A 15,825-nucleotide genomic window follows, 5' to 3' on the forward strand; every position below is an offset into this window, starting at 1 on the left:
GACCATTAATTCACAGCTGTGAAGAAGAACATTGTTTGTAAACAAAATTTTCGCACAAATTGAAAATATGCCGAAAAAAGTTTTAGGGAAAAATTAACTGAGGCTTTATTTGATGAAGCTACTGAAGAAATTATGAACATTGAACGTAAGAAATATTTTTATGCGGCACATAGGACAAATTTCAAATTTCTTGATTTTTAATTTACAAAATTTACAAAAATTTTCTCCATTTCTTCTCTTTGTTTACAATGTTTTTGTTTTTGACAGCAGCAGATAATTTGAAAATCAGTGTTGCAAATAATACAATGTCGTTTTAGTGTTGCTTATTTGCAAAGGTGTAGAAGGTGCATCGCTATACATTTTGTTAGTGTAAAAGCAAAAATATACTCGCTAATTTGCAATTGCAAAGATGCAAGATCATTTGCACCAGATTCTGGATTGCCCTAATGTTTTTTTGCAGCCACTCTATCCGCCTGTAATTCGAAGATTTTTTGATTTTTTTTAATATTCTTTAAATTGCAATGAAAATCGTATAAAAAGATGGATAGTAACAATGTTTTTAATTTTTTAAGTAAGTTTGAAAAATGCCTAAGATTTAGGCATCTTGATCAGAATACCGCCATAACAAAAACGGTAGAAAGCCCACATATCATAATAATTTTTCATTACGGTACTAATGATGTTAAGTTGTAATCTGTTAATAAGCACATGTTTATAAAATTCTACATTATTTTAAAAGAATAGAGAACTCACATCCTATGCGTTAATGTAATACTATGTTCCGACCGAAAATTTCAAAGATTAGATTACATTTAATCATTTCATAACCCAACAGTGTTCTCACTGCCGTTAGAAAGATCAAAAAACAGCTGTTATTGTCATTCAAGAATTCACATCGCTTAATATTTATCAAAAGGAAAGATTGTCAGATAGTATTTTCAAATAAAAGCCGTGTTTTTTTAATATTTTCCATATAATAGAAATAATGAATGCATTTTTTCATTTGCTAAGTCGATTTTCAGGTGAAATTAGATTCATTGTTTTAAAAAAAATTTGTTTGTTTACATTTTTTCCCCCTTTGTAGTGTCTACATCAGCTGTGATAATGTAGAAGATTTCCAGTGCTGACAAGTAGATTGCGCAAAATCAGAGTCGCACGGACAGATTTAGCGTGGATCAGTCTCAAATCATTTCAATGAAGTGATTTGGAACTGTCATTTTTGTATGGCGAAATCTTGATAAATTTTTAATACTATGTTCAGACCGAAAATTTCAAAGATTAGATTACATTTAAGCATTTCATAACCCAACAGTGTTCTCACTGCCGTTAGAAAGATCAAAAAACAGCTGTTATTGTCATTCAAGAATTCACATCGCTTAATATTTATCAAAAGAAAAGATTGTCATATAGTATTTTGAAATAAAAGCCGTCTTTTTTAATATTTTCCATATAATAGAAATAATGGATGCATTTTTTCATTTGCTTGGTCGATTTTTAGGTGAAATTAGATTCATTGCTTCCCTTTGTAGTGTCTAAATCATCTGTGATAATATAACAGTTTTCCAGTGCTGACTAGTATTTTCCAGTGCTGACAAGTAGATTGCGCAAAATCAGAGTCGCACGGACAGATTTAGCGTGGATCAGTTTCAAATCATTTCAATGAAGTGATTTGGAACTGTCATTTTAGTATGGCGAAATCTTGATAAATTTTTAAGATTACTGGGATAATCCATTCAATAGCCGAAATCGTGTGATTAAGTGTCGGTCTGAATATAGTATAAGATTAGTGGGATAATCCATTCAACAGCCGAAATCGTGTGATTAAGTGTCGGTCTGAACATAGTATAAAGTAAAGCATGAATGCAACCTACAGGGCCTTACAATATTTATACATATGTATGTACATATATGTATACAGTCGTTGACTTTATTGCTATGCCAATCTATCGATTATAAAGGGTGTCTCAAAAATTACACAAGGTTGATATATAGAATAGCAAACACAGTTTTCAGTCATTCGATTGTTCAATAATGAAGACACGTTTTTGTATCGGGTAACGCTCTACTTTTACGAACTCTGTAGGCTGTCGATCTTTTTAGGGTTGCCAAAACGTTACTACAGAAATGGCAGCAAATTTATATCTTGCGTTAATTTTGGGATACCTTTTACTAGTGAAAATGTGAGGTCATACAGACGTCTCCCCTTAATTTATTTGCATTTGTTTGTGATAAAGATGCAAGAACAAATAAAATTATTCAATAAGTATTAGCATATAAATGTATTATATGTGAATTTAATATGGTAATTTGTATTAATGTGTAATTGCAATTAAAAACAAATAAGTAAGGGCTAAGTTCGGTTCAACTGAACATTTTATACTTTTCAACTTACAAGAATCAAAACCAGGCTAATACCTCAGGGTAAAACACGTAAACCAGTGGATCGGAGCCCAAGCAATTATATATACATATATAACTATATACATATACATGGTATAACTCATACACTGAAATATTCGACATTATTTTGTTAGAAAATCAAAATGCATTATACTATGAGCAAAAATTAGTATGACTTTGTTCAGCGGTCGTTTGAGTTTGCTGAATAACCAAAAGTCACACAGAGCTAAATTAGGCGAATGCTGTGGTTGCGGCACGATATTTGTTGAAAATTTGGTAAAAAAATCACGAAAAATCAATGCAGTGTGCGACATTGTATCATAAATAGCTTCACGCAAACGACATACAACACTCAAATGGTATTCCTTGTTGACAGTTTGGCCGGTCTGAAGGAATTCGGAGTGCACCAAACCTCGATAATCGAAGAAAACACAACCTCTATTTTTGTCCTGCTTTAACGTTTTTTTCGGTTTCGGCTAGTGATGAGCGATATTTCACTACCGGTGATTTTTTCACTGTGATTGAAAAATCGCAAATCGCAACTGCGATTACTTTTTATAAATAGCAGTTCGCTTCTATGAACTGCGATTGCGATCGCAGTTCGAAACTGTGATCGCAGTTCGAACCAGTGAATTGCAATCGCAGTTCGAACCAGTGATTGTGATCGCAGTTCGAAACTGTGATTTACGATAGCAGTTCGAACCTGTGAATTACGATCACAATAGCAAATAGCAGAAAAGTAACAACTTTCCTCAGGGTATTGTATATATCGTATATGTTATTTTTCGTCATAGCGGTTTGAAATTTTGAGTGTAACGATCTTATAATTTTTAATAATGGCAGGAAATGTATCAAGGAAAAGAAGTGAAGTGTGATTTTTGAAGTGGTAGATGAAATATAATCAAAATGGAATATTTTAATTTGTTTTAATAAAATTTTTAATTTTACTTATTGTTAAAACAGAATTTGAAAGCTTTTTGTGATGAAAACAAGAATTGTAACTAATTAATTTCAGAAAAAATATGGAATAAAAAAATTACGGGTTTTTAATATTTTCCCAAAGATTAGGAAACTCCCGTTATTAATTTGGTCTTGAAAATATTATTAGCGGGTATTCAAAACATTCTGATGGATTATGGAGTTTATAGTTTTTCTTTGAAAATATTAAAAGCGGATCATACCAACATACAAACGAACTATGCAATAAGCTCTAAGTTTCAGGTAGCGTTCCCACGACAGTCGGGTGTACGTAACTGGACGGGACCCGGACTTGTATTCGGCCAAACACTGTCAAATCGGCAGAATCTGCCGCTACAACAACAACAACAAAAGGTCTCCGTTTTAACGTCGACTTAGTTGCGATCGCAATAGCAATATAAAATCACAGTGATTTAAAAATAGCAATCACTGAAATCACAGTGATTTAAAAATCGCAATATCGCTCATCTCTAGTTTCGGCACACCTTTGCCACGATATCCGGCCAATTGATCGTCTGTTTCGCGATCGTAAACATAGATCCAAGATCTTGGTAGTCAGATAGAATTTTTTCCACAACGCTGTTTTAAGAAAAAATTTAGAGATTTTGGAATAAGTCGTGATATCTTAGACCCAAATGATCTTTCAAAATTGTTTTCACTGATCTTTCCGATATTCCAATGATGTTAGTAAGATCTCTGTTAATCGTGTTAATTCTTAAACACCAATTCCTTTATTTTATTGATGTGTTTATTCAGTTTATGATGATGGACCCAATTTTATCTATATTTACCAATACTACATGCTATTAACATGCCACATACTAATAAAATGTTTTGTGAGATTTATTAAGGTACCTCACATACTATTACCAGGGAACGTATATTTATTGAGAAGGTCCAACAACGGACAAGCGTGTGAACTGTCAAAAGCTAACAAAATGCGATGAGTGCATTTCACCACAGCTAGCTAAGAAGGAGAAACTTTAACAGAGGCGCGTGAACAGAGCTGAGCATTCAATGAAAATTATGCTCAGAAATATACTTACATTCTTATTACAGATGTATGTTAGTCTTTTGGATATAATTATATACGTTTACATGCAATCATATTAATTGATATGATTATCATTTTGCATATTTTTCTGAATGCATGCAAAACTGATAACATGCTAATAAAATTATGCTATTTTCAAAACTATATTTGTAGTTAATGTGCGAATAAGAGTTATTTATTAAATATTTATAATGTTTGATAATATTATATAATTTCATATAAATATGTATGAATATGGTTGTATATACATATATATAGAGATATGTATATGAGATACCCTATGATTAGCACATATGTAGTTACATACATACTTATGTAGGTAGAATTCAAATTCAAATCGTAATATTATCATTTATCAGTAAAAAGTGTGCGCGCACTGCTCTATATGTACATACATATGCATATGTGTACGAGATTGCCAAACAAATAAAGTGTATACACACCAACATATTTATATGCGTACACATGTAAATAGGTGCGTATGGCATTCCCTCACAAATAATGCATACACAACATACATACTTATATGCGTTCACATGTATGTAGATATGTCACCCGCAAAAAGTACAAATATTGTTCTAAAAAAACAGCAATCGTCTAGTATAGCATCAGCAGCGTCACCAGTCAATATGGCAGCCAAATAGTCGATGCTCAAATTTGTAGAAAAACACACAACAACAATATTTTCATTTATGAACGCAAGCGCACTTTCAACAGGCAAACTCGCTTCATTCATAAAAGTAGACACCATTACATCTCCCCGAGCACGCCTTTGCCTACAAGCGTCTTTTCGCGACGATGGCAAAAGCTAAAAATCATAAATTTAACAATTTCTGATATTTGTATTAGAAAAAAAAGTGCCAACCCCGCAAATAAATATTCAATATTCCTCTGATATATGTGTACAGTGATTCCCGGTTAAGTAGTACTCCGCTTAAATGAAAATCCTCCCTTTTAACTGCCTATTTCTTGGAGCTTCTTACGGTTTGTTTTTATATTCTCGCAACAAAGTTGCTAAAGAGAGTATTATAGTTTTGTTCACATAACGGTTGTTTGTAAGTCCTAAAACTAAAAGAGTCAGATATAGGGTTATATATACCAAAGTGATCAGGGTGACGAGTAGGGCGAAATCCGGATGTCTGTCTGTCCTTCCGTCCGTCTGTCCATCCGTCCGTGCTAGCTGTAACTTGAGTAAAAATTGAGATATGATGATGAAACTTGGTACACGTATTTCTTGGCTTCATAAGAAAGTTAAGTTCGAAGATAGGCAAAATCGGCCCACTGCCACGCCCACAAAATGGCGGAAACCGAAAACCTATAAAGTGTCATAACTAAGCCATAAATAAAGATATTAAAGTGAAATTTGGTACAAAGGATCGCATTAGGGAGGAGCATATTTGGAAGTAATTTTTTTGGAAAAGTTTTTTGTACATATCTCGGAAACTACTATAGCTATGTCAACCAAACTCTATAGAGTCGCTTCCTTCAGGCATTTCCATATACAGTTCAAAAATGGAAGAAATCGGATAATAACCACGACCACCTCCCATACAAAGGTTATGTTGAAAATCACTAAAAGTGCGTTAACCAACTAACAAAAAAATGGAGGATGGAGTCATGTGTAGAAGTTCACGCAAGTGAGGAAAGTTCTCTGATCGCCATTCACTTGGGACCAAGTATCCTCTGGGTAGCCTAAGAACATCCGTTTGAAGGCGAGCTAAAGTGAGAAGGCGAAACATCCCCTGCATAGGGTTGTGCGCTGGGTTTGGGACCCGCCATGTAAAAAAACACCCCCCACGAAAAACAACGGCCATATAAAGGAGCGCAAGTTTGGTGTTGGATTCGTGGTGGGAAAGAGACTCCGTCGCCGAGTACTATCATTCACTCCGGAGAATGAACGTCTAGCCACAATCCGCATAAAAGCGAGGTTCTTCAACATATCGCTGATTTGCGCCCACGCCTCGACGGAAGAGAAGGACGATGTGACGAAAGATGCTTTTTATGAGTGCTTGGAGCGCAGTTATGAGAGATGCCCCCGCCACGATGTCAAAATCGTGCTTGGCGACTTCAACGCCAGGGTGGGCAAAGAAGGTATCTTTGGCACTACGGTCGGTAAATTCGGCCTCCACGAGGAAACATCCCCAAATGGGTTGAGGCTGATCGACTTCGCCGGGGCCCGAAATATGGTTATCTGTAATACTAGATTCCAGCATAAGAAGATACATCAAGCTACCTGGCTGTCTCCGGATCGAAAAACCACCAACCAGATCGATCATGTTGTGATATACGGAAGACACGTCTCCAGTGTTTTAGATGTGCGTGCGCTCCGAGGTCCTAACATCGAGTCGGACCACTATATTGTTGCAGCCAAAATTCGCACCCGCCTCTGTGCAGCAAAAAACGAACGCCAACAAACACAAGGAAGGTTCGACGTCGAGAAGCTGCAATCACAACAGGCAGCCGAAAGGTTTTCCACTCGGCTTGCACTCCTGCTCTCTGAGAGCAATCTCCTTACGTACAGCTGCAACCGAAACCATTGGTTTTCGGAAAGTGCAAAAGAACAGCTGGTACGACGAGGAGTGCCGTGTCGCAGCGGAGAGAAAACAGGCTGCCTACCTCGCAACGTTACGATCGACCACAACACGTGCGGGATGGGATAGATACCGAGAGTTGAAGAGGGAAGCGAGACGCACTTGCAGACAGAAGAAGAAAGAGGCCGAAATGCGTGAGTATGAACAGCTTGATAAGCTGGCCGACAGGGGTAATGCTCGAAAATTCTACGAAAAAATGCGGCGACTTACAGAAGGTTTCAAGACCGGAGCATACTCCTGTCGAACCCCCAAAGGTAATCTAGCCACCGATGCCCAGAGCATACTTAGATTATGGAGGGAACACTTCTCCAGCCTGCTGAATGGCAGTGAACACATAACACCAGGAGAAAGCGAACCCGCTTCCCCAATCGATGACGATGGAGCAGACGTTCCATTACCCGGCCATGAAGAAGTTCGAATAGCAGTTGCTCGCCTGAAGAACAACAAAGCGGCAGGGGCCGACGGATTGCCGGCCGAGCTATTCAAACACGGCGGCGAAGAACTGATAAGGAGCATGCATCAGCTTCTTTGCAAAATATGGTCGGATGAAAGTATGTCCAACGATTGGAATTTAAGTGTACTATGCCCAATACATAAAAAAGGAGACCCCACAATCTGCGCCAACTACCGTGGGATAAGCCTCCTCAACATCGCGTACAAGGTTCTATAGAGCGTATTGTGTGAAAGATTAAAGCCCACCGTCAACAAATTGATTGGACCTTATCAGTGTGGCTTCCGACCTGGTAAATCAACAACCTACCAGATATTCACCATGCGCCAAATCTTGGAAAAGACCCGTGAAAGGAGAATCGACACTCACCACCTATTCGTCGATTTCAAAGCTGCTTTCGACAGCACGAAAAGGAGCTGCCTTTATGCCGCGGTGTCTGAATTTGGTATCCCCGCAAAACTAATACGGCTGTGTAAACTGACGTTGAGCAACACGAAAAGCTCCGTCAGGATCGGGAAGGACCTCTCCGTGCCGTTCGATACCAAACGAGGTTTCAGACAAGGCGACTCCCTATCGTGCGACTTTTTCAATCTGCTGCTGGAGAAAATAGTTCGAGCTGCAGAACTCAACAGAGAAGGTACCATCTTCTATAAGAGTGTACAACTGCTGGCGTATGCCGATGATATTGATACCATCGGTCTCAACACCCGCGCCGTTAGTTCTGCTTTCTCCAGAGTGGACAAGGAAGCAAAAGAAATGGGTCTGGCAGTGAACGAGGGCAAGACGAAATATCTCCTGTCATCAAACAAACAGTCGTCGCACTCGCGACTTGGCACTCACGTCACTGTTGACAGTCATAACTTTGAAGTTGTAGATAATTTCGTCTATCTTGGAACCAGCGTAAACACCACCAACAATGTCAGCCTGGAAATCCAACGCAGGATTACTCTTGCCAACAGGTGCTACTTCGGACTGAGTAGGCAATTGAAAAGTAAAGTCCTCTCTTGACGAACAAAAACCAAACTCTATAAGTCGCTCATAATTCCCGTCCTGCTATATGGTGCAGAGGCTTGGACGATGACAACAACCGATGAGTCGACGTTGCGAGTTTTCGAGAGAAAAGTCCTGCGAAGTCAGTGCCTAACCTAATCTAACGTAATTTTTCACCGAAAATATCGGTAAATCTCTCAGAATTTAATTCTAATTAATTTTACAGCAAAGTAATAAAATATGTAAATGACGGATAATGAAATCTCGATTATCACTTTATCATGCGAGAGTATAAAATGTTCGGCGACACCCGAAGTTAGCTCTTCCTTGCTTGTTTGAAATACATTCAAACTATTGTTTTAAGCACGACTCGGCTAAGTATGTACCATATTATATTTTTATTTTTACAAACCACAAACATCTGTATCTTTGATTGTGGCACATATCCGGGATTGACTGTATTTGTCAAGGAATGTAAAATATATTTTTACGCGGCTTGCAAAAATCTACGTCGATATGTATGCAAGCTGATACACAAACATACATATCTACGCTGGTTTGTTCGAGAAGCTGCTACAGCGGCAAGGGAAGCAGTGCCAATTGGCGAACGCTCGTTTGTGTTTTCGGCACAGCTTGGATTTTCTACCAACAAAACAATGTTGTGATGCTTTGTTGTCACGTCAGCCCTTCGACACATCGACTCTTTGAAAAAACTTAAGCTTCAGCCATTAGTTGCCCGTGAAACGAAGATTTCGCATGAAGCAATACCCAGCGGGGCATAAAAGGCCTTAATATGGCCTTATTCATGTCGGAATTATAAGGTAGAAAGGCTTAAGCTCCAGTTATGCATGCATAAAAGATCTGTTTAATGAGCCTTGCATGTATTTGATTACCGAACGCTTGACTTGACTTGAAAGTCTATTGAATTTAGAATTTCAAGTTACGTTGACTTTTCAGAGAGTGGCATCTTTGCTCTCTCCCTTTATTTTGACATTTCAGAGAGTGTCAGCTCGGTTCTTTCCCTCGCTTTTTTACATAGCACGCTTCATTTCATTTTCATCATTTCATTTCAATCGTCTCTTTTAATTTTCTAAATTTAATTTGCCAGAAATAAATTATCGAAATAATCACAATGAATGATGAAAAATTAATAGAAGAAGTGCGTGCGCGTGAAATTTTGTATAACAAGGCCTGCGTAGGCTACCGGGTGCCGAACAAGAAGAAGGCTGCGTGGGTAAGCGTGGCAAAGGAGCTAGGTGCTACTGGTAAGTAATTGTTATTATTATTTATTAGATTTTAATATATTTTGTATATATGTATATATATAGGTAGAATTTAATAGTTTATGTTGGGTTTATTTTACAGATGAGCAATGTTCGAAGAGGTGGCTGACTCTAAGGGAGAGATTCAGTAGGGAAGTAAGGAAAATGGAGTCACCATCAGGAATTGGGGCGAGTAACACCGAAACCTGGCCATTGTTCGATAATATGAGCTTTTTAAAACTATATATACAGCCCAGACCGTAAGTGAATCTTTTTTTTAATATTTTATACGTATTAAATATTTATTTCCCTTTTACAGAAATCGCTGCACCACAAACATTTTAGAAGATATGTATTCGCAGGAGCTGTTGGAGCCATTTAGTTTTGAAAGTTCTCCGACTATTTTATCGTCGCCTTCGGAGTTGTCGTCTTCAACTCCGATCCGGAAAAGAGTCAAGAAAACAAACAACGATTACGACAGCTGTTTCAAAGAAGCGTGCGAGCTATACAAAAGCATGTGTGCAGAGAGGAGCAATTGCAGCGAGGCGGTGAGGTCGTTTGGTGTTATGTTGACCTCTATCATGAACGGTATGAGCGAGGTAAAGCAAATGAAAGCAATACAAGTTTTAACAAATTCATTATTTGCTATTAAATCGGAACCCGAATAATTTTTTTTTATTTTTAAATCATTTGTTTGTTGTTTTATACATATATTGAATTAATACAGTAGAACTCCAATTATCCGAATCGCCGATTATCCGAATCACAAAAAATTGTCCAAAAAAAGTCTAAGTGCGCTATTATTCTTCCCCCGCGAAGCCAGTGAGAAACAAGAATATGGAGAGGATGATGATGATGAAGATGCGTTGTCACTAGAGGAAATAAGAAAAATGATTGTAAAAATTCCTGGTTGTACAGAAGTAAGTGCTGAAGATGTAGGAGAGTGGATGGCTTGTGACACGTCTGACCCTGGTTTTCAAATTCTCAATGACGATGAAATTGTTGTAAGTGTGAGAGAAGATGTTGAAGTGGAAGTGGAAGAAGAACTTTCTGCTGATGTTAAAGTAGACGCTGGACCATCAGCTAGTGAAGCATTTGCCGGCCTCGAGACTGCTTTGAAGTGGATGGAGCGTCAGCCCGAGTGTGACCACTTGCAACTGCTCACTGTCAAGCGAATGCGTGACCTGGCTGCCCGAAAACGGTGACGACCGCAAAACAGCTTACATTGACGGAGATGTTTAAAAAACAATGATTTTTATTTCTAAGCTTGTACATTTTATTTATATTTAAAACATGTGAAAATTTCATGTTTCTTTCATTTAATTCAATAAAAAAATAGTGCAATATCAAAACGTAGCTTTTATTCTCTCCATTGGCAATTTAAAAAAAAAAAAACCGATTATCCGAATATTTGATTATCCGAATGGGTCCCGGTCCCCATTAATTCGGATAATTGGAGTTCTACTGTATGTAAAAATGTTTAAAACTCTTGTTACCTAGACATAGGAAACAACAATGTACCTCATTTTTCAAAAATAGTTTTAAAATGTTTAAAACGCTTGTTACCTAGACATAAGAAACAACAATGTACCTCATTTTTCAAAAATAGTTTTAAAATGTTTAAAAGGCTTGTTACCTAAACATAAGAAACAGCAATGTATCTCATTTTTCAAAAATAGTTTTAAAATTTTTAAAACATTAATTTTTTTTTAAATAGTTTTAAGAATGTTCAAAAGAGTTTTAAGAATGTTTTTGAAAAAATAAAATAATTTGTTTTTATAACTCTTTAATTTTGTATGTCTTTTATTTATTGTGTGCTATGTGGTTATGTTGGTAGTGATTAATGATTGGAAGGTTGTTGTCATTGTGTACAGTAGAAACTCGTTTATCCGGCCCTCAGTTATACGGATTCGCGATTATCCGGACTACCAATCGCGACCAATTTATATGTACCTACGTAGAAATTATGGAATCATGAACGTGTCGGAACTTGCGTATTCCGCTCGCGCAGATGGGGTCGCTGCCGCTGCCCCGCGCGTTTCATTATTGTTTTAGTTTATTTGCAATTGTGACTCCGCTCTGACGTGCGTGTCACGTCTACATATTTAAACCTGCCAACGCTATATGACTTTATGTAAAATGTCAGCTAAAACAGGGTTGCAATTATATTTTTCCATGACATTGCACGCAAATATACATGGTTTTTGGTCTGACATATTTTACAGCCCTTGCAAATAATTTTCTGCGTGTGTTTGTTGTTGTGCCGGTGCACCGAGAGGAAATATATGCAATTCTTGCACCGTGCAAGGGGTTTGCAAGAGCGAGAGAATACCCCTAGAGTGATACTGTGAGTCTACTACAACTGAAACGAATTCGTGATATAGCAGCAATGAAGAGAAAAAGTTGCTTACGTCAAATGACAATTACCAAATATTTTAAACCAAATTAAACTTATTACCTACCTACTTATTTCATGATTACCAAATGCAAATTACCAAATACATACATATTGTAGACAAATTATTCGTACATACGTACCTAAATATTTTATTGTATTTCATGATTAATGCTGCAGTTTAGTATTACGTATGTAGTGTAATCTAAGAAAATATGTACATACATACATAAGTAAGTGTTCATTTCTTAATAAACATTGATTTTCGTTGCAGGATATGAATATCTATTTGTTTTTCTTCATACATTCGATTATCCGGATTTTCGATTATCCGAATGCCTATCGACAACAATTAGTCCGGTTAATCGAGTTTCTACTGTAGTTGCAAAAAACATTCACCAAATATTTTTAAAGAATGATAGCGTTTTGATAGGGAAAACTTATCCTATTTTGCCTAAAGTATGTACTTGTGATTATATGGCCTATGCCTTATTTACTAATTACATACCGTCATAATCATGATTTATTGTCGGTAAATAAAATATAAATGTTTTCGTTAGAAGCATTACTTTACAGAATTCATTTGCCATATGCCTGTGTAATCTTCCTAATACAGATAATTACCATCTTTTTCAGTAAATAAAACAATATTTATAGATATATCCATGGTTTAATAAAATATCACAAAAAAGTTAACGTAACAAAAAGTATAGCATAAAGGTACTTAGATTACAATTTTATACATAAAAATATGTATATATTTCAAATGCATAAAATACACAAACATTGCTATACACTAAATACGATCTTCTTGAAATGAAACCGCTCCCTGATTTATAAAATAATCTGCCAAAAAATCCCTTACACGGAATGCGAAACTAGATGCATTGCGTCGAGTTGTACTTATTGAATGTAATGCACCTCCAACACTCTTTAAATCTTCACGCCATTCTCCCTCCAATATTCCATGGTCTGCGGTGTCTGTGTCTACAAATGTATCTGGACAATACCAACGATCATGGTCATTCAACATTACAAAATTGTGAAGAACCAAGCAGGTTAACACAATTGTTTCGCAGTTCTTTGGGCTAAAGTCTATTACCTTTCGTAGAACACGCTATCGAGCAGTTAAAATACCAGAGCTATTTTCGATTACTCTACGAGCTCGGGATAACCGGTAATTGAAAATTGCTTTGTTTCGTGGCAGCTGTGCACCGGGGTAAGGTCGCATTAAGTTTTCCTTCAATGGGAACGTTGCGTCGGCCACAAAAAAATGTGGAAAATCTGTTGAGGATTCATTCCATAATGAAGCTCTTGGTGGTAGTGACAATTTGTTTTCCTAGAGTGCTTGAACAAATTTAGTTTGCTGAAAGACACCTTGAAATAAAATAAAAATAAGTAAATATTAAAATATTGCAAATCTTTTAAAATACCTCCGTCACTTTGTCCGCCATAGCTACCAATGCTGGCAGAGGTGAACGTATACCTAGCGTCGCAGGATGCCATTAAAACTATACTATAAAACTTTTTATAGTTATAAAATAACGAGCCTGAATTTTGTGGACGAATAATAGCTATATGCTTCCCGTCAATTGCTCCGACACAGTTGGGTATATTCCACAGTTTTAAAAAATCTGCAGCAATGTCTTTATATTGTGCGGTAGTTGGCTCGCTAAGGTATATCGGGCACAGGTGTAACCAAAATATTTCACACGTTTCAAGTACGATATTCCACACTGTTGTTTTCCCTAATTTATGCATCGAGGCTATGATCTCAAAAGGTGTTCCATAAGCGAGGTACCTAAAAAATAAATGAGAATACAATTAAATGAATATATGTACAGTCGACTCTCGTTAATTCGAAACTCGCGGGACTCGTGAAATATTACGAATTATCGAGTGTTTGAAATATCAAATGGTTCGAAATTTGTGAGAGAAAATAAATAAAACTTCGAATTATTAAGTGTTGGTTAATTTTTATTTATTAATATAAAAATGACAAGATTTAAGAGGAACATTCGTGTACATACATGTATTCGTATTGTGAATTAATTAATCTTTCGAAAGAACTTTGTTATACTGGTTTGCTTTAAAGCACAATTCTGCTGCTCACACTGCTCAATAACTTTTTTAAGAGAAAAAGTGCCTGAAATGCTTTTTCATCACTTTCGTTTTGTAGACAGAAGCTTTGTAAAGTATCAAATGAGGATCTTGCTTCCTTAACTGACACCTCTGCCAAAGGTTCCGATGTATCGTCCTCATCTTCATCGTTACTTTGCGTATCTGTCGCAAATAAAATTTCGCCATCGGTTAGTGAACCTGAGACAGCAACATTTTCATCCACTTGAACAAAATCAGAAAAACTCACACCGCTGATGTCAACTAATGGTTCTATTGCTGGTTCTTCATCATCTATAAGTATTGAAAGATTTTCTTGATTTTCTTTTAAGAAACCGGATTTTTTGAAGCAGTTGAGAATCGTTAGGGGTGTTACAGCTCTCCATGCTTTGTCAATTAGTAAAATAGACAATGTAGGAGGACTGTTGTGGACAGTGCAGTTGTCTAAAAATAGTAAAATTTTCCGCTTTTGTCGTTTCATGTCCCCATTAACTGTTAAAAGCCAACTATTAAAAAGTTCTGTCGTCATCCAAGCTTTTTTGTTAGCACGATAATCAGTTGGAAACGATTTCACTCCTTTGAAACATCGCGGTTTCATTGCTTTTCCTATCACTAAGGGTTTAAGTTTTTCCGTTCCATCCATATTTAATGCAAGTAAAACTGTCAACCTCTCTTTGCTATGTTTTCCTCCGTGACATTTTTCATCTTTAAAAGTAAGCGTCTTGTCCGGTAAACATTTAAAAAATAGGCCAGTTTCATCAGTATTAAAAATGTCTCGGGCATCATAGTTTTCAATCAAGGTCTTCAATTTACCGTGCCAATCTAAACAAACTGCATCATCAACACTTCCACTTTCCCCGCAAACTTTTTTAAAAACAACTCCATTTCTCTTTTTGAAATTTGTAAGCCACCCTTCACTTGCCGCAAAGTTTTTGATGCTTAGAGTAGACGCGAACTCTTTTGCTTTTTCTTTCAACAAGTTCCCGCTAATAGACACTTTTTGTCCTCTACACTGTCTTAGCCAAATGACCAGGCTTTCTTCCAGACGAGGAAATTCACCTTTAGTAGTTCTTTTCCGTACTCCAGCAGTTTGAGCAGCACTAATTTTCTCCTTGTGCTTTATTATTGTTGAGAGAGTGCTCAGAGGAATCTTAAATTCTTTTGCAACATCACTCTTCTTCTCACCTTCTTCTACTTTTTCGATTAACTTTTTCTTTTCAGCAATCGTCAAACATTTATACTTTCTAGAGCTCATAACTAATGCTAACTTTTAATCTGCATACCAACGAAAGAGTAACACTGAACTGAATAACTAAACCAGCGTTGTCCTCGGCCTATGCCCACAATAGCGCACGGACAGTGCCAGACACCTCACACCAACATGTCGCGACAAGTGTCTGTGAAAGCACGATTGGGCTACTGTATTCAACTTCGTAGGCAAGCAAAGCAGAATTTTGCGATCAGTTGACGCTAGAATAACCAACACAAGCATAACGTGCACACATTCACGTTGGACAACACTGAACTAAACCAATGTGCAAAGCAGAATTTTGCGATCAGTTGACGCTAGAATAACCAACACAAGC

General features: G+C 36.9%; 1 protein-coding gene and 1 pseudogene across 1 annotated transcript; one reads left to right on the forward strand and one right to left on the reverse strand.

Moving 5' to 3' along the window:
* Positions 1-10,616: 10,616 nt before the first annotated feature.
* Positions 10,617-11,378, forward strand: LOC125775606 (uncharacterized). Its single transcript, XM_049446257.1, has one exon. It carries the CDS (start codon positions 10,617-10,619, stop codon positions 10,929-10,931), a length of 315 nt encoding a protein of 104 aa, XP_049302214.1. The 3' UTR covers positions 10,932-11,378.
* Positions 11,379-12,561: 1,183 nt separating this feature from the next.
* On the reverse strand, positions 12,562-14,312 carry LOC125775622 (putative nuclease HARBI1; annotated as a pseudogene).
* Between the last annotated feature and the right edge of the window lie 1,513 nt (positions 14,313-15,825).

Source organism: Bactrocera dorsalis, chromosome 1 (assembly GCF_023373825.1).
Source record: "Bactrocera dorsalis isolate Fly_Bdor chromosome 1, ASM2337382v1, whole genome shotgun sequence".
NCBI lineage: Eukaryota > Metazoa > Arthropoda > Insecta > Diptera > Tephritidae > Bactrocera > Bactrocera dorsalis.

Bases quoted from the DNA above. Each gene is read 5' to 3' on its own strand.
- LOC125775606 (XM_049446257.1), top strand. From the start codon at position 10,617: ATGATTGTAAAAATTCCTGGTTGTACAGAAGTAAGTGCTGAAGATGTA.